Below are 25,492 nucleotides of genomic sequence, written 5' to 3'. Positions count from 1 at the left end.
GTTGTATGCCTTTTAAAACTTTTCTGGGCTGCAAGCCACAGGCTGGGCACCACTGCCCTCCAGTTTCTCTGATGACAAATTTAAGTCAGGTATTGACAAGCAGAACATCAGAGAGGTTTTTACTTGTATTGTGCAGCAGGAGACCGCTTCTGGGAGGAGGAGTGCAGCTGGGCTCTTCTCTAGTCATCACAACTGTCCTAGTCCTCCTGTGTGAAGCAGCAGCTGTCCTGCTGTTGCTGACTGCTGGGAGAATTAGATGTGATTCCCTTTCTATACCTGGTGCAGTATCTTGTATCTTGCTGTGTCTCTGCTTTGCTGAGAGCTCTGGTAGAGGTATGGTGCTGCTGTGGTTTGGCTGTGTGCTGCCTGAGGTGCTCTGAGCAGTGCATAGAGCATCAGGAGGAAGTCGTTACCCCTGCCTGGCCCACACTGGTACAGGCAAGCAGCAGAGGGGCTGGCTGAGAGCGCTGCTGGCAGACAGGCCATGCTGCTGTGTTCCTGTGCCATTAAACAGTTTCCTTGAGTCTGGACCCTTGGGATCCCTGGCTGTGTTTTGTTCCTGTTGTAGTGTTTTGTTTGGTTTTGAGGCCAGTGTGAACTTTACTTCCTTTTGTTAGCCCTCCCAGATGTGTGCTATAGAAACAGGCTTTGTGGAGAGCGTGCTCTGGAAGCCAGTCTTGAACATGTGATTTGGGGAGGAATGTTCTTCAGCAGTTGCCAGAGAGCAGCTGGCAGTTCCTGGTGGTGTGTATGACTGGAGTGCAGCTGATGATTCTTTTCTTGTTTTCGTCCGCAGGTTGTGCTAGCAGGCAGTCCTTGCAGAACTGACGCCCAGGGGCTCTTGGACACCACTGGCTGCTTTGGAGCCTCATGCTAGCTTGATGCGTGCAGGACACGCGTGGACCTGGACAAGGGTGGAGATGGGGTGTTTGTAAGCACATTGGCACTTACCATGCACCCAACAGGGTCAGTGGACAGTAGCTTCTCCCGCTCTGCTGTGCAGACCCTCTCCCGAAGCCACTGCCGCAACATCAAACAGAAGATCTCCCAGTGGGAGGGGAGGACACGAGGGTGCTCCAACAAGGAGAAACAGCAGCTGAAGGACTTTGGAGTAAAGTATGATCCCAGCTACAATGCTCTACCCAAAGTGAAGCCAGAACATGCAGAGAAGGGCAGGAAGACTGGGTCCAAAGATCCAAAGAGCCTGGGTTTGGACTTCAGGGAATATGCACAGGGCTGCTTGCAGACTGGGGTCTCTGGTGACCTCAAGCCCTGTGCGTGCAGCCTAGCTTCCCAAGCCAACCAGAAAGGAGAATGGCAAGGAGGCTTCCTGGACCGAGGGGCAACACTGCCCCCAGGGAACTTCTATACCTCACAAGCTCTGTGGAGGAGAGTAGATCCCCTTCTGCCTGGCAAAGCCCCATCATTTCCCTTAGACTTTCAGAGGAGGCAAGGGATCTGTGGCTCCACAGAAAGAGAACCTGAAATCAAGGGAATGGACTCTCTCTGCAGGGCAGAGAGGAGCTTAAAAAACATTTACTCTGAGGCAGAGGAGCAAGAGAAGGAGCTAGCTGCTGTCCCACCACCCAAGCCCCGTAGGACTTTCCGCTATTTTGCAGAAAAGGGTGCTAGTAGCTGTAGTGATGCCAATGCTACCAGGGAAGTTTTCCTGCAAAAGCAGCGTGGAGGAGACTTGGTGTCATCCTCCAGCAGTCCTGAGAAGAAAACAGCCAGCAGGAGGATCAGAGGGAGAACGCAGAGGTACATTGCTTCGTCTCTTGTGTCTGAAACACGTTTCCTTAAATCAGTTTCTAGATGAGTTTGAACAGCTTGCTTGCCATGATACCCTTGTGGAGGTGCTAGTACTGATGATGCCTCTGCTGATGTGGAGAGGATATTTCTGGATGAAAGTATCCTCTTTCCAGCATTGCATATGCACTGCTTTTGCTGCTGATAATCTCACGAAGAAGGTTAAAAGCTCCGAACAGGTGTCAGTCCCATACCATAAAACAGAGTTGAGTGACAATATGCTGGCCCCAGGGAGAGTGCTGCCTGCTTCTTGCCCTGAGCTTGTCCTCAGCTGCAATGGGTGGATTACAGAACAGCTTTCTCTTGGGGCAGTGTGACTGCTAAATGTTCCAGCTTTCCTGTGAGTGAAAGATTCTCTTGTTGCTTAAAGTTGTCTGTGGCTACCACTGTTGCAGTAGGTTTGGGTTTGGCTGTTATTACCTCTTTCCTGTACGTAGGTCCCTGTTACAGAGTAAAAAACCTCTGAGCTAGCTTGCTGCTAGTTCTGCTTACAGATGAGCTGCCTAGGGCAGCCATGCCAGAGTGCTGTGTATGTCATAGGTGATGTGGCTAGGACTCCTGAAACCTTTCACTGTGGCAAAATGTGCAGCAACAAACCAAATTTTATCGTGACAGGCTAAATCCCTTCCAGCTCCTTTGTGGCCTCTGTGCCATAATTTTGAAATGAGGCCAAGTGTATGAAAATGCAAACTTGCAAATGTGGTAACACCCTTAATGTGAGCAGTGGGAAAGGTGCGATAGAAAGCAGTGCTCGAATTCTGAGTACTGCTGCCAGTGCTTAGTCTGCAAAACGTGTTTTGGGTTCTGCCTCAGTGACAGGATGGGACTTGCCATACCTGCTTGAAGTGTGCTTGGCTGTGGAGCCTCCAACTTGATTTTTAATTTAAAAATCTCCAAGAGTGAGTAGGACTCACTTGGTGTGCTGGTTTTGGCTGGGATAGAGTTAATTTTCTTGATGGTAACTTGTGTGGTGCTATGTTTTGGATTTGTGATGAAAACAGTATTGATAACACACCAGTGTTTTAGTTATTGCTGAGCAGCGCTTACACAGAGGCAAGGGCTTTTCTGCTCCTCACCCCACCCCACCAGGGAGCCGGCTGGGGTGGGCAAGGAGCTGGGGAGGATACGGCCAGCACAGCTGACTCCAACTGACCAAAGGGATGTCCCAGACCATACAATGTGCTCAGCAGTAAAAATTGGGGGAAGAAGGAGGAAGGTGGGGGACATTTGGTGTGATGGCATTTGTCTTGCCATGTCACCATTACGTGTGATGGAGCCCTGCTGTCCTGGAGATGGCTGACCACCTGCCTGCCCATGGGAAGTAGTGAATCAATCCTTTATTTTGCCTTGCTTGCATGTGCAGCTTTTGCTTTACCTATTAAACTGTCTTTATCTTGATGCACACATTTTCTCACTTTTACCTTTCTGATTCTGTCCCCATCCCACTGGGTGGGAGCAAGCGAGTGGCTGCATGGGGCTGCACTGCCAGCTGGGGTTAAACCCCAACACTTGGAAATCAGAGAGTCCAGAGTGGAGCATCCACATGCTTGATGGCCCCAAGGAGGACCATACTCTCTGTGGACTGGAGACAGCAACTCACTGGTACATGCAGGTGCCTTTAGAAGAAGTTACACTGGTTTTCTTCTAGGAAATCTTTTGAGTTTGAGGACATCCAGGGCTTCTGCAACCAGAGAGCAACCACCAACTCCCACAAGCTTCGAGAAGAGACAAATGGCACTACAAGATCCAGGCTTGTCTACACACAGTCAGAAGACAACATCTACGAGGACATTATCTGTATGTGCCTGTGCTTCTGGGGGGGGTGCACTCCATTTAAGGGTAGCAGGTTTTCTGGGGAGGGAGGAATGAAGATGAGAATGCATTGAGGCTCTTTCCAGCTCTGACTTTTAAGGTCTTTGCCATCTGGGGTTCTTTGATGTCAGTAACTATCTGCATGTGAACAGCCTGCTTTCAGATGTCATGGAAGGTTGCTAGAACTGGTGTGCACTAAGCTGATTTCTTTACTAGCTTTTCAAGTGCTTTGCTCAAGTGCTGCACAGAGATCAGCGTGAACACTGACAAAATCCACTGCTTTGCAGGAGAGCTACTTTCCTCTGCAGTGGTAGAAGTGTTTTGTTTTGATGAGTCCATTACAGTTTGCCAAGTGGATGGTAGTGGGTTAGAAGGATCTTTGGGTGGTGGGAACCTAATCCATCTTAAAACAGTTCTCTCTCAGACCCCATTAAGGCTTGACAGACAACTGCATGCTCTCCCTGCTTACATCACTTGCAAGAATGCAGGACTTTCTCTCCTTTCATAAATGCCCCGTTCAATGCTTTTTCCAGGTCCTGCAAAAGAGAACCCATATGAAGGTATCAGAGCACTGCCCTTACCCCTGTGGAAGGTCCCATCTGTCTGGAAGCTACCACCCCCCTGGAGCACCAGTAAGGCTCCCAAGGTAGGGTGAGGGGATTAAATTATCTTGTGTTTACACGGAGTCATCCTCACAAGGGCCCTACTTGTGCTCCCCATATTCTCCACTGCTACATCATTGGCTTTCCTTAATTTTTATTGTTTTTTATTAATGTAAATGATAATGAACAGCCACAGCAGTGGCAGTTGATTAAGCAGCTAAGGAGCAAAAGAATAGGAACAAGAGAGTGTTGATGAGATGTTTGAGCATGTGGGGTGGGGGTGGGATGGGGAGCTTGGCAGAGCAGGAGGCTGCAGCAAGTTTATCTTTTATAACCTGACTCCTTTGACTCTGAGCCTGGACCAAAGCTGAATCCCAGGCTTAACCATCTCTTTTGATTCTGTTTTCTAGCCTCTCCCAAAACCTCCCTTCCTCAGTGGCAAGGCTCTTGAGCTGAAGACCTCCCAGACAAGTTTCCAAGGGAAAATGGTGAAGGACATAACCCTGCCTGTCACACCGACTGAGTGGAATCTGTTCCGAGCAGTAGAGGCTGCTAGCAAGAGAAAGAACTTGCCCTGGGTGAGATTTAAGCATAAAACTACTTCTTGCATGGTGTTTCAAACTCTTGCTGCTTTGTCTAGCACCTTCTAAGTGCTTTGTAAGTGGTCATGGAGCTGTGTGCCTGGCAGGTGAATGCTGGTTAGCACTGCTGTATGTGCTTGACCCGTTTCCCCTCCAAGTAGCAGGGCAGGTATTCAGGGATCAAAAACCAGAGTGCTAGTTCTAGCTGGGGCGGCAGTGGTTTTGTTGGCCAAGAATCCGCAAATGGATTATTAGGTGTTGACGTGGGTACCAGTCCTGTGTGTGAATACTCGTGCTTTGTCGTTTAAGCCTTGTTCCCAATGCTTCCATGAAGTATGATGATGCTGGGTTTGTGCAGGAATGCAAGGAAGCTCTCTGTGAGCTAAAGGGCCAGCTCTGTACAATTGTGTGTACGTGTCCCTTGCTCCTGATGACTTCTTAGACTGACCCCAATATTCTTGCTGCAGACGCTGTGTTGTTAGACAACCAACAGTGTGGGGCTGCTGTGGGGAGCTGGCTGGGCCTGTGGTTACTTGACATGTTGGCTTGGAGTTCTTGATGCCACCAGGAACATACCCTTGCAGCTGTTCTGTAGTGTAAAGGCGAAGTGCAGCTTGCAGTGATAAGCACGTTTCACAAAGCCTTCATACAGTTCCCTCTGCTGCCGCTGGCTGCCCCGTCCTGCCTGTGTGCAAAGGCAGATATATGTCTGAGGCCAGAGTAGCAAGAAAGGCTTTTAATCCACCGTCATGGTAGAGGACTCTGTTGTAATTCTCATTTGGTATGTTGGGGAATCTTTCTAGATACTAGTATTGGTTACCAGCTCATGTCCCTCAGTAATAAAATGCAGCACGTGCTCTGGAAGGACAGCAGCAGCTACCGCTATAGTGGTCCTTTGTGTGTAGGACTCAAATTCCAGTTATGGTAGCGGCAACAACTTACTTTTGCTTTGGTAAAATCATTTAACTTTTTTATTTATGGTGAAAATTGGGTGTATTTGCTCAAGTTGCACGAGACTGTGAGGTAGAGTTGGACAGCTGCAGAACACTTCTAGGAATGTTAAGTATGTTAGGATAGCAAGCAACTTCTGTGTGTGTTTTTAAACAAACTGTAGGCCTCAAAAAGCAGGAGGGAGGTGGCAAGTTTATAAAAATGCTGTGATGGAGAGTATCTTTCATTTGGAAGGGGAAAATAAAACATTCTGCAAAAGCAAACCTATTCAAAAAATCTGGTAACAATTTATGTGCAGGAAGCACACTATTCTTTTTTGCTCACAAGGAATTGAGCCAAGATTGCTTGAGAGATTGAGAAAAGGATCGGAGTCTAGAAAGAAGGAACTTAACTCATTGCTTAAGAAACACATAGCTGCCTTAAACACAGCCAGTATCTCTCACTCTTTGGTGACTAAACCGCACAAAAATCAGAACAGAAATGGAAATCCTCTAGGTAAAGCTGGATGGTAGAGGGGAATGAAGGCAGGTTTTGCAAGAGAAGCACTACTTTCTGCTGTGGGCTGTTTTCTACCTCGCGTCACCTCGTACTGGGAGGGCTGGCTAATGTAGGAAATGGGGAGAAATAGATCCGAAAAGGAGAAGAGTGTAAGCCTAGTTTGCTGAGCTGGGGATAAAGCCTTGAGCTGAAAAACAGGTTCTCTTGCTGAATATCTTTCTTTTTATGCAGTATTTGTGGTGAGAAATGGCTGGGCCCCACCCTCCTATATCCAGTAGGAGCATTTAATGAATTCTTGAGACAAGAATGAACTTGACCTGCTCGCTGCACTTGGCGTAAATCCTTCTTCACAATGAAGTGATAGCCGTCTTTGATGTGCAGAATCAAGGAGCCATGGGCAGCATCCTGTACCTGGCAGCTGGGTGGGGGGAAGCAGTCCAGAGACACCTGTGGCAGGAGTAACAGAAGGCAGTAGGACTTCGGTTTTAAGGCCGTTGTGACCAGTGGAAGGAAGGTTAACAGCACTGAATGTCTAAATGGTGACCCTTCTTTCATGTCTGTAGCTTAGTCTGCATTGCACTATGGTTTTTTTCCAATTTTTTTCTTCCAGTGGACCAGTCTGTGGTGTCCCTGCAGCACAGACCCATTATTCTGTCCTGCTGTCTTTCTGCACCTATGCAAAATGAAATACATAATCCTTTCTTTTTAGTGAACTACCCTGGGACAAGGACTGTGCTTAGAGCAGCCTTGTTCTGTGCCTGACTTGGTGCTTTGGAGAACTTACTGTAGCTGTCTGACATCCAACTACAGCAGCAAACTTCAAAAACAAACAAAAACCAAACCCCAAGCTACACTGAGAGAGCTCTGCTTAATCTGGGCTTGGAAAGAATTGGGATGCTTGAGAGCATGTGGAGTTCAGAGTCCTTTGTGATGGAGGGTTTGTAAGATATTCTTGCAAGTGCCTTTGCAGTTAGCCTCTCTAACAGAAAATGGAGATCTGATACCAGAGAGTTTGCCACTTCTGCTCTCTGTTAAGCAAAGTATGGTAACTCCTAACATGCTTGTACAGCTTGGTGTCAGCTCTGAACTGCGCTAACAGTAGTGTCTCTCTTGTAGTTGGAATTCTGTGCTTATTCATGATCCAGTGAGCTGTGCTGGAAGTACTCTAGCAAGCAGTGTCTGTGCCAGTGCCCCTGGCAGGACTCGAGCAGCCTTTCACAAGTCTTGTGGTGCTAGAAGATAGCTGTTGGGCTGCAGCCCTCCTGGCACCTGGATCCTTTTCTGGACTCCTACATTAACCTCAGCTTCTGCTTTGGATTTCAGCTGGTACTAAAAATACAGAAGATCTTTGATTCTAAGCGTGGGAAGAAGAGGCTGAAGTTGCTCAGTCCTGCGGGGAGAGAAGCGCCTCCAGTGAAAGGTACAGAGCTCTCCAGTACTGTTTGCTTCGCTATAAACCTCTTGAGCAGCACAGTTCCCATATGTCCTTAGGCACTGTTATTGAGTCCTGCACCATCGGCCCCTGCAGCTTGTGCTGTGCTGACTTGACAGTTCTAAACCCTGTGTCTTGCAGCTGGAACTGTTGAGCTTTCAGCACTGCTAGGACTGGGAACACTTGCCAAGTTTAACACTATCACAAATGGAAGATGCTGCTGCGATCTGAGCCTGAAGAGCTGGGCTACTCATTAAAAGTGCTTTTCCAAAAAAGCAGAACAAACCCAAAAATTTCCCGCAAAACCACTTGGCATGCAAACTTCCTCTGACTACTCCACTCATTGCTTTTGTGCCTCTGAAGGGCATGATGTTCTTGTGTTCTTCTGATTTTTGTAGCCATGGTATGGCTTTTATTTATAGTATATTCTGTTCAGCAACTTTGTTAATTTTTACAGCAGTATCAAGTAGCCACCGGGTTTCTGTTCTTTGCCTGTGTTAGCTAACCTTCAGGTGGTTTACTGGAAACAGTGACTTGATATCAACTCTACTTTTTGAAATTTACTGTTGTAGCACATTTGCCAGTACCAGCTGTTCTTTGCTGATTCTTTGAGCAGGATAGGTGGGCAGCCCTGAGTGATGCTGGTCTGATGAGTCTAACCTTCTCTCTCTCTCGCCCAACTTTGGGCGTTGCCCATCTTCCTTCTGCATGGCTAATAAGTGAAAACTATGTGTGTTTCAGGTGAAACCAGTGGGAATGAAAGTGATACAGAAGGTCAGCCAAAAAGTGAGTGAATCACAGGGGCTGGTACTGTCCTCATAGCACTACACCAGGGGTCCTCAAACTACGGCCCGTGGGCTGGATACGGCCCCCCAGGGTCCTCAATCCGGCCCCTGGTATTTACAGACCCCCCCGCCCCCACCCCCGCCAGGGGTTGTGGGGGGGAAACCAAGCAGCCGCAGATGGCTGCCTGCCACTTCATCCGCGCGCCGGCCCCCTGTTTAAAAAGTTTGAGGACCCCTGGACTACACATATGACTAAGGCTCTAATGGGATAAGCATACCGACTAGCTGCAGCTTCTGCTGAGACAGAGAAAGGGAACATCTAAGAGGCAGCATGGCCAAGGCTGGGAGCTGTTGCTGTGACAAATCAACCTGTACTTCTGCCGCTTCTCCTGAGCCATTGAGGTTTAACGCTGTTAATCTGCCAGTTGTAAGAAGTAGATTCATTTTTGGGTTGGTAGATTCACACTTAAATATGTCTTGCAGGAGATTGTCCCTGGATCACCTTTGCTTCTAACACTTGAGGTTATTTTCCCCCACTTCCTTTCCTTCTGTTTTACATGTATGATGCTGTGAAATGCCCTTTCCTCTGGGGAGAAATCACTTGGCTATTTGTCTGGTTCCACAGTCCCGAGTTTGATCATAGGCCCAGACTACAGACTTGAAATACTTGGTTTTAGCTGGTGTGGGAGGGACCAAAGGGGTCTTAGTTTCTGTGCTGATAAGGTTTGAATGTGGAATGGTAATGGTTGGCCAGCAGCCCTGATGACTGTCATGTCTCTAAGCCAGCATTTAGTGAAAAGGACCAACGGAATTGTTTTAGACCTTGGAGGTTGGAGGGAAGCATACAGAAGGCCTTAGCCTGGAGCAAATAGTCAAGTGCCACCTTTTGATGTTAAGGAGAGTAATAGAGAGTGAAGAGTCTTTGCAGAAATACAGTGATAGAGTCACTGCCTGATTTAAGGGTTTTTTCCAAAGTGTCCAGACTGTGTCATGGTGACTGGGCCACAGGAATTTCTTACATCAGAGTGCTGTGCTTGTCCTTGTGAGTCTATGCTGCCTGTCAAGATGTCCCAGCCTGAGGTTTCTTGGCCAGGAGACTGGCTCTGCCTCTCGTGAATGCCCATGCTGCTTTACTGGGTAGCTGCCTGAGGCCAGGCAATTGCTGAACTGCTGGAGCTGGGCTTCTTCTCACAGCCGAGCTTCCCTCATTGTTACCACGGCGTGTTGCTCTGAGATGTGTGGAAAGAATGTCAGGACAGCAGGAAAACGCTAGCTCTTGGTTAAGAGGGATTTGCAGAGCTGCTGCAAGGCCATCGCTCACCTATCTGGAACAGCCCTGTGCTTGAGGGGCTGATGCAGGAGTCCCAAGTCCTGTGGAGTGCAGCACTGATGTTAGGCACATGCACCCATCTCTTTTCCTCCTTCTGAAGTTGGTGACGAGTCCTATTTTGTGACCTGTAGGGGTGTGACAGTATAGCCACAGGCTGGTTTGGGGTTTTTTCCTTTCCTCAGGTCAACACAGGTGCCTGCTGCAGTCGGCCTCCAAGAGGAACCCACGCTACCAGACTTTGGAGAGGGATTTGATAGAGCTTCAGGAGCAGCGGCTATTTGAGCTGTTTGTGGTGGTGTCCCTGCACAAGAAGTCACCTGAGATGACCTACACACCGCAGATCATACAGCAGTTTCCCAGCAAGGTAGGAGCTGCATGGAAACCTGCCCACAAAACACACTCAGCAGCTGTTTTATTTCCCCTCGCAGTGTGTATCCTTCCTAAACTCTGTTCTGGTAAAGCTGCCCCGCTGGTTAGGGTACAGGCTTGGAATATAAAGCACCTTGCTTTGTACAGACCTAATGTATAGTGTTGGGCAGTTGTGGAATATCTTTCCTGATAATGAGCTTAGCGTCTTTTTTCTGGAACTAGGAAGGCTTCTACTCTAATTGCCTGGATATATCATAAAGCCATACTGTACTGAGCACCACTGCTGAGACAGCCTGCAGGAGGGGAAAGGGAGTGCAGTGCTCTGTTCCCAAAGCTGTCATGACCTCATCCTGGTAGTCTGTGATTTATAAACAAGGGGTGAAGCAGTGTAAATGATGGTGCACAGGAACGCAAATCCCAGGGCTTTTATGCTTATCTATGCTGTCCTGGGAAAAAAACCACCCTAAAATGGCAGTGCCATGTGTACTAGCCCCCAAAAAGCTGAGAACTGTGGAAATTAAAGTACTGTTTAATTTTACTTGTAGAACAAACCATTTGGGATAAGATTTATTTCTGTCTGTTCAGCCCAAATGGATGATGAGATGTCCCAGCCTGAGGTTTCTTGGCCTCACATAAGTGTACACCATGTCATAATTCAGTCACAGTAGTTACTGTGAAGCTGAGAGGATGGAGCCTTAATGCTTGCTTCTGTGGTTCCAGATTGAAATGAATATTCAGTTGTCACCATCGAGGCTTGTACCTGTTGCCTTCTTCTAAAAAAACAGAACAAACCTAGTAATTCTAGCCGTGCAATCAGGAGTAAGCCAGAGATGATTGAGGAATATGCATGTCATCCAAATGGAGAAGGAGTTGTCAGACTCAATAAAGGGAGGTTACGTGGGACTCCAGCAGGACCCATAGTGTCCAGCTGCATAAGGCTTTTGTGTGCAAATAACTAATGTCTTAAATATGTAAATGTTTGAGATTCACAAAATGAATAAGGGACTACAGCCGGAAAGAGTGCAGAGTCTTAATTTAGCGGGTAAAGCTGAACATATGTACATAATATCTACTAAAAGCGCAAACTTCATGGTGTTAGGAGGAAGAAAAGAATGTAACCAGATTTAGTTTTTCCCTGGTGCACCCTCTCAGTCTGCTCATTGCCTTTGGGAAGGGCAGCACATTGTTCTTTTCCTGCTGCCCTAGCAGGCAATCAGACCCAACTGTACCATGTGTCTCTTTACTGGCTTTTATAAATGCATTAAGAAAACAAATTGTTTTCTTAGTGTTTATTTATCCTCTGCTCAAATCAAAGTGTTTTGGTGAGTGACTTTATATGGGAACGTCTATCATGTTGGGATTTTGCAAGAAACATTGCCCAGTAATTATGGAGGTGTTCTGATTACAGATTTGTCTCCCTTCTAAAGATAGCCTTGTTTCCAAGTAATCTGCTTGTCATCCTCTTTTTTGGGCTGCATGCCCAAGGACATCAAAGCTTTTGTGCAACTGTTACTCTGTGAAAATGCTGTACTGTTTTCCTAACCGCTCCTTCCATGCTTTTGCAGCTTGGGACACTGGACTAGCCTAGATGTGCTGATTGAGAGTACAGTGTCTAAAATCAGCTTTATGCAATAAACTCTCCTCTTCTCAGAGGCATATCCTACTTAAATATGAACTCTCTTATTTGAAAACCTTCCTTTTGCCCCTTCTGGGCAGTTCTGAGCATGGGACATTGTCCTGTAGCCTTTGAGGGATTTGACTTGAGCCCACACATGGGAACTGGGACATGTGATTCAGATACACTGTTTTCGCAATTGAATTATGAGTGATCTGCACATCACAAGCTGAACACTCTTGTGTTCCCAATTCCCATTTCTCTTAGGGCCTTCAAATTTCCTAGGAATAGAACTGAGGTGAGCTGATGCAACCATTGTTTGGGGGGTCAATTCTAGCTTCATTCCCCAATAAACTTGGCCATGCTTGTAAATTCTTACTCAGTTCTTACCAAGATGAGCTGGGTAATTTTACAAAGGTCAAATCAGCCAGAAGGGTACAAGAGGGAACTGGCAATCTGTTACAGTCAGAATCTATGTTATTCTATACTTGTGCATTAGCTATCTGATGGTTCAGCGGGAAGATACTGTCTCCCATTGTTTTAAATGCTGCAGCTGGCAGCTGTGCACCACACTTCAGTGACTTCAGATGCAAATTGTGTTACCCCTCCAGCCTGAACATCCCTTCAGACAGTCCAAGGATACTGAAGAGAGGCTAAAGGTCATTCCCAAATTCTGCTTTCCAGATCCCAAAGACTGGTTTCCTACATCAGACCTTAAAAGGTAAAGACTTGTGCTGAAAGCTTAGGTATGTGCCTGTTTCCTGGACCAGGGGAACTGCAGCCAGAGCAAGGGAAAATGGGAAAGGCTGAATCCTTAAACCCTGTGATACAGAAAGATGAGACATGGAGGTGGACTCAGAAGTGTTGCTTCTGCTCGAGCACCGTCTTTCCTATAAGAAGGAAGTTTGTAACATCTGTTCAAGGCCAGATCGCAGGGCTGCAAGTGCTTCTGTTGCTCCTTGGCAGAGTGGAGAAGCAACTGGGAAGGAAGAGCTGCAGTAGCTCAACGGGCTGCAGGTTTTTACACTGGGTAGAGCCTAAAGTAGCTTGCTAATCACAGCAGGGGGTCTTCAGCATGACCAGAAAGAGAATGGCTTGTAGTCTGTAGCTTTGTTTGTCAGTCTCTTCTCTGAACTGTGTGGTTAATTTAACCCTGACTGTTCTTTGGCTCCCCAGTGAAACGTTTTCTTTTGTGTTGACGGGTGAGGATGGCAGCCGCTGGTTTGGGTACTGCAAGAAGCTCCTGGTAAGCATCTGTGTATTGGATGGAGTGTAAAGTGTGTATTGGGTGGAGTGTAAAGTATGTATTGATAAATGCACAGTCAAGTGCAGGATGTGAATCAGCAGCAATTTCCCATGTGGGTTACGTAGTGCCTGTGCTGCTGCCAAGGTTACCAGCCCTTTGTATGCATAAGGGAGGGAGCACAGTGATGACCAGAGAGACATTGAAATGGGCTCTGGGCATGAAAGACAGCTGCTGGAACTGGCCATTCCTCAGGAGTCTTCTAAGTCAGAAGAGTAGAGGGAGCTACAGCAGGAGGAATTCTGTGTATTAGCTATAGCATAGGTGCTAGGTTGTTTGTTGCATCCCTGCTCTCAGCATAACTGTTCCTGTTGCCTTTCAGCCAGAGGGGAAAGGGAAGCGCCTTCCTGAGGTATACTGCATCGTTAGCCGCCTGGGCTGCTTCAACCTCTTCTCCAAGGTGAAGTGGGGAAAGCCTGTTACTTCTTACCAGACTTGAGTCTCTGACAACCTGCCAGCTCCAGAAAGTAACTGGATGCTTCTGTCCAGTCTAGAATTGCTTAGCATTTGTAACTCATCCCAGGAGAGTGGTGCTTCCTTGCTGCCTTTGCTTTGACAGGGCAAATAAAATGATACTATTGCTGAGACTTCTCAGCCGATACATAGACAACTATTCTTTCAGGAAATTATTGTTGGGAAGTGGCTTCTAATAACCTGGTATTACTGATGGTGCCCCTTCACCCTCTTCTTCCGTGACTTGGAAATCGAAAATTAGTTTGGAGCTGGGGGGCAGATCTCGGCGTGTTTCTCTTAGCACCATGAGGAAAGTAGATAAAGAGGTAAAGACTAGGAAAAACTACTGCAGGTAAAGGGCAGCTATTGCAGAAGAATACAGGGACAAGCTTATGATGAAAGCTGATTCCTAATCATTGAGCACAGAGGTTCTAGAACAGTGTTTCAGATTTCCTGGGGAAGAAGATGGGATGTTACTTTTCTTCTCTTAACTAGTTGTGAGAATTTGATTACACTATACAAGAAATTTCTTTGCAGTAGCAGGAGACTGGATTTGAGAATGGAGGGTTGTACTCTCATGTATCTGTTCCCATTTGATTGTTCAGACATTTGAGAGGAGCTTCAGGGGTTCCAAGTGAGGGGGAAGTGGGCTGTAAGTGTGCTAGAGCCTTCAGATGTAGCTATGGCACAGGATACTCTGAGGCTCGTACCTCCTCTCGTTCGCCAGCAGGCATTGAACCGATGCCCTGTGTATTTTCTTGCAGATCTTGGATGAAGTGGAGAAGAGGAGAGAAATGTCCCCAGCCCTAGTGCACCCATTCATGCGCAGTGTGATGGAGGCACCCTTCCCGGCTCCTGGGCGCACCATCGCTGTGCGGAGTTTCCTGCCAGGAGCGGGAAATGAGGTAATGGGAACTGGGAATGGCTGCGCGGTGGAGTGATGCCGCCTGTAAATAATTAGTCTGAAGATAATGTCTGAAGGAAGGCTGTTGCAGAAACTGGCTTCCTGTTGAATCGCCCACTGTGGAAGTGATTCCCTGCTTTTTAAGGAAACGCTGCTTGGGGGTCCTCTGCGATGCCCTGCACCAGCTGCCCAGGCCACAGGGCTCCGCTTGTGAGGAGCCGCCAGCACTGCTCTCCTCGGCCCGGTCCCATGCTGTGGCGTTCTCCTGCAGCACCCTGTGTCTCTGCTTGCCTCTCAGGTGATGGAACTCTGCCGTCCGCTGGATTCTCGACTTGAACATGTTGACTTTGAATGCCTGTTTAAGTGTCTGAGTGTCTCTCACACGATTCGGGTCTTTGCCTCTCTCCTGCTGGAAAGGAGGGTGATCTTTGTTGCTGACAACTTAAGGTAAAAAATGAGTCTGAGTGACTAGTCCTTTGTGAGGGATCCTGTTTTTTCTTCTGCATTTGGGCTTGTTTCATGTGCAAGCTTCTCTAACTTGTAAATAGTTACATTTGAAAGCTTTCTGCAGACATTCCACACATGTGCATGCTTAGAATTTTGAGTATGCTCTTTTCCCAGGAGGACATAAAGGAATGCTTCCTTTACCTCTTTAGCCTGGGTTGTTGCTGCTCCTAGCTCCCCATAACTGACTTTAAAAGTGGACACATGGGGCTTCTGGTGATGCACAAACAACATACATGAATTACATTTTCCCTGAGCATTTCTAACCTGTCTCTGTAGCCGAACACTGAACGAGACATTGACAATCCACTCTGTGCTTCTTACCTTTCTAGCACTCTATCTAAATGTGGCCACGCTGCAGTTGCAATGCTTTATCCCTTCACTTGGCAACACACCTACATACCAGTCCTGCCAGCTTCTATGATTGATATTGTGTGCTCTCCGACCCCATTCTTAATTGGCATTCTCTCCTGCTCGTTACCACAGCTCCAGGACCTGCCCATAGAAGAGGTGAGAACTGGGTGAAGCTTAGTGGAGGGACAATGTCAGTGGTATGAGGCTGACCTCTCTGGAATAATCTCTGTGGATTCTGCCTTCATTCTGTCTTAATACAGACTCTTAAACTATTCTGGGACAGTTGGTAAACTTGCCAGATATATGTCATGGGTGTTCCATTGTAATCAAAGATAAATAATATTCACTGTTCTTATAGACGGGCTGCAGCTATGCAAAACTTATGTTTTGTGTGTGACATCCCCTGCCACTGAGGATATTTGGGCAGGGGGTGGGGTGGGGGGGTGTCTGTGTCTGTGTGTGTGTGTGGGGGGGAAGTTGTTTTTTTTTTCTGTACAGCAGCATACCTGGTTATAAGTGAGTGTGTTTTGTACATCTTTCCCCAGGTTCTGATTGTTGATCTTTGCGCTGACAAGTTCTTGCAAGAGGTGAGTGAAATAACAGTACCAGTCACTCATAGTTATATGCCCAGAAAAGACATCAATGAAAGAAAATGAACATAAGAAATTGGCAAAAGCTAGTGTTTGTATGTAGACTCCAGTGGCTGAAGAAGTGTTTTGATTCCTTTTTGACCAGTGGAAAAGGGAACAGCCTTACAAATCCTTGTTGCAAGACTGAGGTTGCATGAGGTACAGAGCTCTGCAAAACCAAAGATGCTGCTCATCTGAGCTGAATTTTAAACCAGGTGCTTAGTTGGTTCATTACGTGAAGTGGACCACTAAGATTCTTTGCTGCTTTCTGTGTACTTGTTCTCTGCAGGGTGTTCTCCTCTCTTGTCTAGCTGGGGTGTTGGTTTTAGTTTGGCTGTTTTTTTTCCAGGAGTGATATTCTAGCAGACAAATTATCATGGTTTACTTGTGGTTTGCTGCTGAACTTCACCTAATGTGCTTCTACATCACCAGAGAAGTAGCTGTAAACATACTGTAGTATTACTAGCTCAGGAGGATATTTGCATCTCTTTTTCCTTGCCTTACTGTTCTATTTTGCATTGCAGTCTGCAATTGGAGAAAGGTATTAAAGGATGGGGGTTTTTAACCATAATGTTGAGGCTTCTCATATTTTCTCAACAGGCATTTGTTCTTGTGTGTTTCGTCACTGGTGTAATAAGCCTGAGTTTGTGTCATGGATATAGTGTACGTTGTTCTGTGTTGGCCAGTTGCATGTGTGACTCTTAATAGTACGTAGTCAGAGGGTGCTGTGCATGTGTTTTCTGTGTCTACAAGGCATATGTATTGTCTCCACCAAGATATGCCATATCACGGAGTAACTTCCCTGTTTAGGCATGTTATGAGTATTTCTCATGTGTTCACAATGAGAAGGTTCAACTGATGATAGAAATAACACAGAAATGCTTTCATGGCCATTTTTCTCTTTAGGCATCAGATGAAGATGCAATCCTGCCTGATAAACTCCAGGCTGCACTTGTGCAAATCTTGGAAGAACGAAGTGAAATCCTGTCACATGTGCAGAGTGATACACAAGGTACTTCTATGGAAAAGTGTTTTCACATTAGCAAGTTTCTACAGCTTCCATTAGTTGGTATGAAAATGAGCAAATGGAAATAAACACTAGGAAGTGACATTTTAGAAAGCTATTTTCCTGTGATCATCTTTCTTGTGAATGTGTTAAGAAAGAACTTTGGTGTCCCAACAATTGTTCCTTTTTTCACAAGCAGTACATGGAGAACTCTAGTTTTCCTTGACCAAGTGCGTCAGTTCCCATGCTTTGAGTTTTTTCAAGTGGCAGAGAGAATATTTTTTCTTAAACAGAGAATGCAGCACGTTTCTGTGCTTTAGAGAGTAGTCTGACAGATCATTTTCAATTGAGCTGATTTATGCATAATCCATCAGATAAATGTGAGAATTTTAAAAAGCATTGAGCAGCTTGAGAGAATGGTGTTGGCAAATTACATAATTCCACACACATCAGAAGCAACAGTTAGTTTTCCAGTGCGTTTCTGTTCTGTAGTTTGCCTAATTCTTTAAGAGAATTAAACTTAAGAGTGCTATGAGCTTACAGCTTATTAGACATTGGATGTTTTGACAGTGAAAAGAAATTATGAATGCTTTTAACTACTGGAAGAGCTTTAGAATGGAACTTGTCTCAGCTGCAGCAGGAAGTTGACATGGGAGAGAAATCTTAATAGTTGGGCTATGGCTTCTTTGATATCAAACACTCCTCTGAAATGTCGTCCTAGTCTGAGACACCCAGCTGAAAAAGTAACTGCTGCTCCTTTTTTAGAAGAAGAGTGACCAAAGTGATGAATGTAGGTGGAAACTTCTCCTCTGTCGTCCTCTTCACAGGTGACATACCTCTTAACTCCCTGGTTTCTGAAGCTTTTGTGCAGTTCTTTGTGGAGATTGTTGGACACTACTCCCTGCACATGAATGTCACAGAAAAAGGAGAGCGGGTGTTTCAGCGGGAGCGATTCCGTAAATCCCACGTGTCACGCAATGTGCGTCACTTCTTGCACTTCTTCATGGAAACACAGATGTTTGCAGGATTTATACAGGATCGAGAGCTGAGTAAGAATGTGGTCAAAGGTGAGGTCTGATATTATTGTCTTGTTTTACAAAGTCACTTTTCAAAGTAACTGTCGTGTGACTTTGACTCTTAAGAAGCCTTTTGTCCTGATGAGTTATCCTGTTGGCATTTTGGCATATGTCATAGTTCCATGCCTTTCTAATTACTCAACAGAATTCATGTTACGAAGCAGAGAATTTCTGTATCTCTCCTTTGTGGGCTTGATCCTGCAGCTTCCATTACATGCCTGATTTCCTTTTCGTAATGTCCTTGTTAATGATGTAAGATGCCGCCTGCTAAAAGATGGAATAGCTCATCTAGGTGAGGGGATTTTTTAATTTTTATTTTTCTTTTTAGGCCTCTTTGAGGTCCGTGCCTTGGAGTATTTGGAGAGTGTTTCAGAGACAGAACCAACTGGAATGAACAAAATCCTTCGCAACCTTGGTAAAATGACACTGTTCCTTTCAGTTGATTACTTTTTTTAACAAGTTTGGCTGTTGAACAGCTAATTGCATGCAAAAGGAGAGCAGGGCCCGTTCATGCCTTGTGCACTTGCGTTCCTTTTGCTTAACATCTGTCCCTTCAAGGGACGCTGAACGCTTTGTACGATTTTTCTGTTTTTTAAGCTTTTGCATGTTTAGATAGAGGGAGCTGCCCCTCGGAGGGCTGTCTGAGCTGGTTTCCTGGCTTTGGCCGGGCTGAGGGGCAGCGGTGGCCACAGTGAATCCCGCCGCACCGCAGCCCCTGATGAGGTTTTTTTCTCCGCAGGAAGCAAAATGAAATTTCTTCAGAAGAGATGAAGGAGCGCGGCCGGCGCAGGCTCCGCCTCCCCGGAGCCGGGCTGCGCTCTGCCAGGGGCCAGGCTGTGGCCGCGGGGCCCCGCCGCTGTCGCTGCCGCCGCCGCCAATACGGACCGCTCGGCTCAGCCCGCTCCCGTGTCTGCGTTCCTGAGGGCGTCGGGGGGGGGGGGCGGGGCGGGCGCACGTCACCGCGTGGCCTGTGGGGTCCCGCCGGCGGGCGGGGCGCGCAGGCGCTGTGCAGGAGGGCGGGGCGAGCGCACCATGGCGGGCCCGGGGCTGGTGGCCGGGGACGTGGTGGTGGACGCGCTGCCCTACTTCGACCAGGGCTACGAGGCGCCGGGCGTCCGTGAGGCGGTGAGGGCGCGGCCGGGCGGTGAGGGCGGGCCGGGTGGTGAGGCCGGGCCAGGGCGGCGTTCCCGCCTGACGCCCCGTGTGCGCTAGGCCGCGGCGCTGGTGGAGGAGGAGACGCGGCGGTACCGGCCGACGAAGAACTACCTCAGCTACCTGCCGGCGCACGACTACAGCGCCTTCGAGGTGAGGCGGCCCGGCCCGGCCTGGCTCCCGGCCCGGCCCACACCCCAGTCGGCTCCAGGCCCGGCCCGGCCCCCACCCCAGCCGGCTCTAGGCCCGGCCCCTGCCCCCACTCCGGCCGGCTCCAGGCCCGGCTTCCCGCGCCGCCTCACCGCTGCCTTCCCCGCAGACCGAGATCATGCGCAACGAGTTCGAACGCCTGGCGGCCCGGCAGCCCTTGGAGCTGCTTAGCATGAAGAGGTGAGGCGCGGCGGCCGAGAGCTGCCCGCCCCCGTGGCTGGGCTTCGGGGACCGGTGCCCGCCGCACCTTCTGAGCTGGGCGAGCGGCCTGTTGCAGGTACGAGCTGCCGGCCCCCTCCTCTGGCCAGAAGAACGATATCACGGCGTGGCAGGAGTGCGTGAACAACTCCATGGCGCAGCTGGAGCACCAGGCCGTCCGCATCGAGAACCTGGAGTTAATGTCGCAGCACGGTTGTAACGCTTGGAAGGTGTACAACGAGTAAGGCCCTTCGTCTGCTTTGCTCAACCTGGTTGAAGTTCTGACTTAAGTTTCTGCGTATTTCTCGTGTTTTCCTGTGTGAGTCCGATGGGGATCTTTAGAACTTACTGAGAAATAACTGAGCCCCTTTGAGAGAGTTATATGTGGAAGAAAAGGAAACCGATCTGAACAATAAGGACTTGTCTCAGTGGCCAAGAAATAGCCTATGTTTCAATACGTCTCAGCCATGAATTTTGTGTTATTTTTTGGGTAGCAGTTGGTGATAAGGTGCTTTAATTGAGAATAATAAAGGGGCTATCGACAGCCTGCAAAATGATAATTCAGTAGTGGAAATAAAGATGACTTACTACTAATCTTGCTCAACCTGGAGCCATTATTAATAAAGTTGTTGCAAAAGCCAAAAAAATTTGCAGACAGTATGGTTGCAGGAAGCACCAGGGCTATTTCAGTCGGAGAATATTAATTACTTTCGAGAAGGGTTAGTTTAGCCTTAGGTAAAAGTGTAGGCAAAGGGAATGTGATACTTATTTTTGAGCAAAGGTGAAGGGTTGCTTAGCTTACAAGAAGGGAAGCATATAGAGGAACTTTTAGCTCGCACATATGTCAGGAATCAAAGAGAACTGTGCTCTGACAAGGTTATATCATGGAAACAATAAAAATACGTTACAGGTAATTTTAGAGTTAAAACTAGAAGATGGGTGATAAGGTAGGGTGATGTTACAGTGGCATTCTAGTCAGAAAAGCACAAGCGTACAGTAACAAACTTGAAGATAGAACATCAGCTAATGGATGTGTTTTTATGATACTGTCGGATGGCTGATCATTGTGTCTTAAAACAGTATATGTTACAATTGGAGTGTTTTGGAGTGAAGGGCACAGACTGCACTGAGAACAAGCTGTCTGGTGTTTGCATTGAAGTGGCTTGTTGTGTTTCTAACTCTGAAGAGTTAAACATCAGATTAAACGCGTCTGAACAAGCAATTCAATGTTTTCCTAATGTTTTGCTTCTGTTCTGCTATTAGACATCTGGTTCATATGATAGAACAAGCCCAGAAAGAGCTTCAGAAATTGAGGTGAGTCGTTCTTTTTGATATTTTCGTACTGAAATTAGAAGGAAAGTGAACACCTCCACCCTGCTATATAAAGGCTTGCATATATGTTGCTGCCATGGTCATAGGAGAAAAGACTCAGTAATAATAATGAAGAAAGCTGACCCTGCCCTGCCCCCCCCCTCCCCCCGGCAGTTACATTCATAATGCCTATTCCACTCAAATTCGATGTTTGGTTTGGTTTTGTCTGAACCTCTGCTTTGAACAGAGTGGATTGTTGTGGAATCCGCTCTGAAATGCAGTCATATTTTCTTTCGCTGACCATAGGCTTCTATTTGATGTGCAGTTGTCTCCACAGAGACGTGTTCCCTGATGTTAGGTTTGGCCTGTCATTTTAAGGTGGATGCTTTAATCATGGGTGGATAACTCAGGGATGGAGGTTAAAGTATATTGAAGTGAAGTGCCTTCTTAATTCACTCCATTTAGATGGCATGCTGTGGACTTAGCAAGTAAAGCTTTTCAGCTTTCAGATTTAGGTGAACTACTGTCATTTTCAGCCTGCAGATGGGACTGTGTACTGGGATTTGGGTAGAAGGCAAGTTGCATGTTTAGATTAGCTGGAATTGCAGAACTGAAGTCCGGAAGGCTGAAGGAGCACTATGACGTATGGCATGCAGGCATTAGCAGTGTGAAACAAGAACTACTTAAGAGACCAAAGTATTTTAAATATTCTGCATTTCTTGGGTGCTTCATGGAATTACTGAATTTTGTGAAAGATCAGTAGTTTATTTTTTCAGAGAGAACAAAACACTTCCTATGTGCTGCACTCATCCAGGAGCAGTAGGCTTGAATGTTTGAAATTTTGCTTGTAGTAGAGTGGGAGGTTTTTTTGTTGGTGCTGGTTTTAATATTTTTTTTTTTATTTTATTTATCTCAGAGTTCTGTTTGCAGCCCTGTACTGGGATTTGTCCATCTATATGTCATAGATAACAGTCCTGGCTACATAAGTGTTTTCTGGTAGTACTTCTAGGGATTAGGTGTATTTCGAAATTATCAGCAGATACTAAAATTTTAAAGAAAGGAGACAAAATTACATAGATCTTTTTTCTTCCTAGAAAAAACATTCAAGATCTGAACTGGCAACGAAAGAACATGCAACTCACAGCTGGGGCTAAACTACGAGAAATGGAATCTACGTGAGTATCTAGAATTCCTCTGCTAAATCTTCCACAAGTATATCTTTTGCTTGAAATTCTTCCATGCAAAGCACAAGTGATCTTTCAGTACTGTTGTAAAATGCTATTGCCTGAATACTGTTGCTTTGTGTCATGAGCCAACAGCCTTCTCACTCCTGTCATGACCCAGCAGACTTCACGCCTGCTGCGCAGAGCAGGGAATCTGCTTCACTGGTTATGGGCCCAGGCCAGTACGTACAAACACTGGGACTCACAGTGTGATTAATATGATCGCTTTAATAAGCGCCATAAATCAATGCCCACAAGTAAACCGCTTTTCCTATTAATGTGATGGAAGCCGTGATCATATGTTGATCACCCTCAATAGCGTTATAATAAGCAACACGCAGAAAGGTAGGAAAAATAGACCACAGAGTTGATTACAACAGTGTAGTAAGCTACCAGGGAAAGAAAGTAAACAGACATAGGACCTGCTGGGGGGGAAAGCATGGCGTGATGATGGTCGGGAATCTCAGGCTGGCTGAGAGGGAGCTCCATCGAGCACTCTTGAGTTTATATTTTATACCCTTGCATAGGCTTTTTGTATGGATCATTTTGATAAGCAAGCCTTTTCTATCAGTTTTGACACAACATGAGGTGTGACAGCACTGGGTATGTGCTCCCCCTGAGCAGGCAGAGTTTTTATCTTTTGGGCTTTGTTCCCTTTGAGGTGGCGGGTGTGAGCGAGGCAGTGTTATCGTATATGCATGGTAGGGATGAGAGCCTCAGAAAGGAGGAACTACCCGGGCTACGCCCGGTCCTGCTCCTCTCTTATGGCTTCAACGGCAGTTTCCCTTCTTCAGCACAGCACTTCTTTGTTTTTCCCAAACTGCCTGAACCTCACACTTTGCGCAAATTGTTTTAAAGGATTTGTAATTCAGGTCTACATAACAGTTACTATGGTTGAGGGAATCAATGAGCAAACTTTGTGGAAGGATGTGAAAAGGAGGGCATATTATCGGCTTAAAATTGCCTAAATTGTTTCTTAAACTCTTTATCTAAATGCTGGCAGTAAGTGGGTTTCAGTCTAGTAAATTAAGTTTCGTATGTTAAGGTTTAACAGGGTTAAAAACTACTCTTTGTCACTTTGGTTGTTCAAATTACCATTGATATCAACTGAGGTTTATCACGTACTTAGAAAAATAGTGCTTTATTTAGTGTCTTCAAGCTTTATTGGTAGCAATAACCATCTCTGATTTTAAAACAGAGACTGTTAAATAACACTTGAAAGCTTTATTTTTCTTTTCCCTTCCAGATGGGTTTCTCTTGTCAGTAAAAACTATGAGATTGAACGAACTATTGTGCAGCTAGAAAATGAAATTTCACAAATCAAACAGCAGCATGGGGAAGCAAACAAGGAGAATATCCAGCAAGACTTCCAGTGACTTAATCTTTACTGTCTTAACACAGCATATGTTAAAAAATCAAAAGTAAAAATCTGGAGATGCTCTGTGTTTGTGGACACCTCTAGTTGCAGTTGAGTAAGGCCATAAAAGGGTGTTTTCATTGTTCCTTTTCCTTGTTTTAAATTCTAGGAGTAGGTAGGGTGGACTCAAAATGGCCAATTTGAATGTATTAATGGGTGTGGTTAAATGTACTGTTAATTGTTTCACTTTTTATATACCTAAGGTAGGAGCTCCTAAAAAAAAAAAAAAGTTTCATGCTTTTGTGTTTTCCCCTATGCCTTTAATAAATATTGTTTTGCTACCTGTATGGCTTCATCTTCACATTCAGAAACCGGCCGGTGTGCTGTCAGGGAGGGAGGCTTTGCTGTGGGAGCCCACCTAAGTGTGCTGTATGGTTGTTGTGTGTTAAGCTTGAATCCAGTGTGGGAGGCTGTGTCTGAGGAAGAGGCTGCCTCAGCGTCATGGGGTTTGTAACACGCCCGTGCCAGCCCAGGAGGGAGGCTAGGGCACAGTGTGCAGCCTTGCAAAGGGAAATACTTGCTTATGGGTGTCGTGACCTGACAGACTTCCCACCTGCTGCACCGAGCGGGGAATCCTCCTCACTGGTTATAGGCCCGAGCAGTGCAAACAATGATCGCTTTAATAAGCGCCATAAATCAATGCCCACAAGTAAACCACTTTTCCTATTAATGTGATGGAAGCCGTGATCATATGTTGATCACCCTCAATAGCGTTATAATAAGCAACACGCAGAAAGGTGGGAAAAATAGACCACAGAGTTGATTAAAACAGTGTAGTAAGCTACCAGGGAAAGAAAGTAAACAGACATAGGACCTGCTGGGGGGGAAAGCATGGCGTGATGATGGTCGGGAATCTCAGGCTGGCTGAGAGGGAGCTCCATCGAGCACTCTTGAGTTTATATTTTATACCCTTGCATAGGCTTTTTGTATGGATCATTTTGATAAGCAAGCCTTTTCTATCAGTTTTGACACAACATGAGGTGTGACAGCACTGGATATGTGCTCCCCCTGAGCAGGCAGAGTTTTTATCTTTTGGGCTTTGTTCCCTTTGAGGTGGCGGGTGTGAGCGAGGCAGTGTTATCGTATATGCATGGTAGGGATGAGAGCCTCAGAAAGGAGGAACTACCCGGGCTACGCCCGGTCCTGCTCCTCTCTTATGGCTCCAAGGGCAGTTTCCCTCCTCCAGCACTCTGTTTTCTCCAAACAGCCTGAGCCTCCCACCGTGCCAAGGGGACTTTGTGTGGCGGTGACACGAGCTGTCTGATCACCTTCTGTGGCGTATTGCAAATGACAGGCTGTCAGCGCGGTGACTTGGGCTGTGCAGCCCGGTAAGACCCCAGTACCCTCGCAGTGCCCCTGCTGACCCTGCCATCCCTGTCGCCAGCTTCTGCTGCGGGCCTGGTGCAGTGCCCGGCCGAGGCTCCCGCAGTCCTCCCGGGATTTCGGGGCTTCTTGCCACGGCCGGTGGCTTGTTCTGCGGGAGGAGCGGGGGACGGCCCCTGGGTCGTGAGGGAGCTGGCGGCTCCCCTCGCTCGTGGTGTCTCCACGGTGGACAGCGCCGCGGAGCCGGCTCCGTGGCCATCAGCGGTCTCCCGCGTCGGCGCGGCGCTGGCGGGGCGGGGTGGGACGTTCGCGGGCACGGGCAGGGTTCTCCGCCCCGGCGGGGCCGGGGCCCGGTGCGGTGCTGCTGCCAGAGCCGGGTCGTGGCCGCTGCGCTGCCCCGGGGGCGTGGCCCGCCCCATCGCTCGCTCCGCCCTGCGGCGATTGGTTGAGAAGGCGCCGATGCCGGCCAATGGACAGTCACCGCGGGGGGCCGTGACGGTGTTGCGCCACGCCCCGCCCCGGCCGCCGCTGCGTGACGTCACGACTCGCCTCTCCGGCCGCCCCGTCAGGGGGGAGCACGCGCCTCTGCGCCAGGCCGCGTGGGCTGGCGGGAGCGCGCCTGCGCCGGCCTTGGGCCTGCCTCTC

General features: G+C 47.4%; 2 protein-coding genes across 2 annotated transcripts; both read left to right on the top strand.

Annotated features, from left to right (window-relative positions):
- Positions 1–952: 952 nt before the first annotated feature.
- Positions 953–18,937, top strand: DENND2C (DENN domain containing 2C). Its single transcript, XM_056361563.1, has 18 exons — positions 953–1,761; positions 3,458–3,606; positions 4,155–4,267; positions 4,634–4,801; positions 7,577–7,673; positions 8,427–8,471; positions 9,983–10,164; positions 12,396–12,505; positions 12,961–13,030; positions 13,410–13,487; positions 14,305–14,445; positions 14,743–14,891; positions 15,281–15,458; positions 15,848–15,889; positions 16,838–16,943; positions 17,765–18,004; positions 18,342–18,428; positions 18,753–18,937. Exons 1-18 carry the CDS (start codon positions 953–955, stop codon positions 18,782–18,784), a joined length of 2,796 nt encoding a protein of 931 aa, XP_056217538.1. The 3' UTR covers positions 18,785–18,937.
- Positions 18,938–18,986: 49 nt separating this feature from the next.
- On the top strand, positions 18,987–23,811 carry BCAS2 (BCAS2 pre-mRNA processing factor). Its single transcript, XM_056361564.1, has 7 exons — positions 18,987–19,138; positions 19,226–19,318; positions 19,485–19,555; positions 19,653–19,814; positions 20,837–20,887; positions 21,979–22,059; positions 23,354–23,811. Exons 1-7 carry the CDS (start codon positions 19,046–19,048, stop codon positions 23,481–23,483), a joined length of 681 nt encoding a protein of 226 aa, XP_056217539.1. The 5' UTR covers positions 18,987–19,045; the 3' UTR covers positions 23,484–23,811.
- The last annotated feature ends 1,681 nt before the right edge of the window (positions 23,812–25,492 follow it).

This window comes from Falco biarmicus, chromosome 16, assembly GCF_023638135.1.
Source record: "Falco biarmicus isolate bFalBia1 chromosome 16, bFalBia1.pri, whole genome shotgun sequence".
NCBI lineage: Eukaryota > Metazoa > Chordata > Aves > Falconiformes > Falconidae > Falco > Falco biarmicus.
This window is presented reverse-complemented; position numbering and strand designations above follow the sequence as displayed.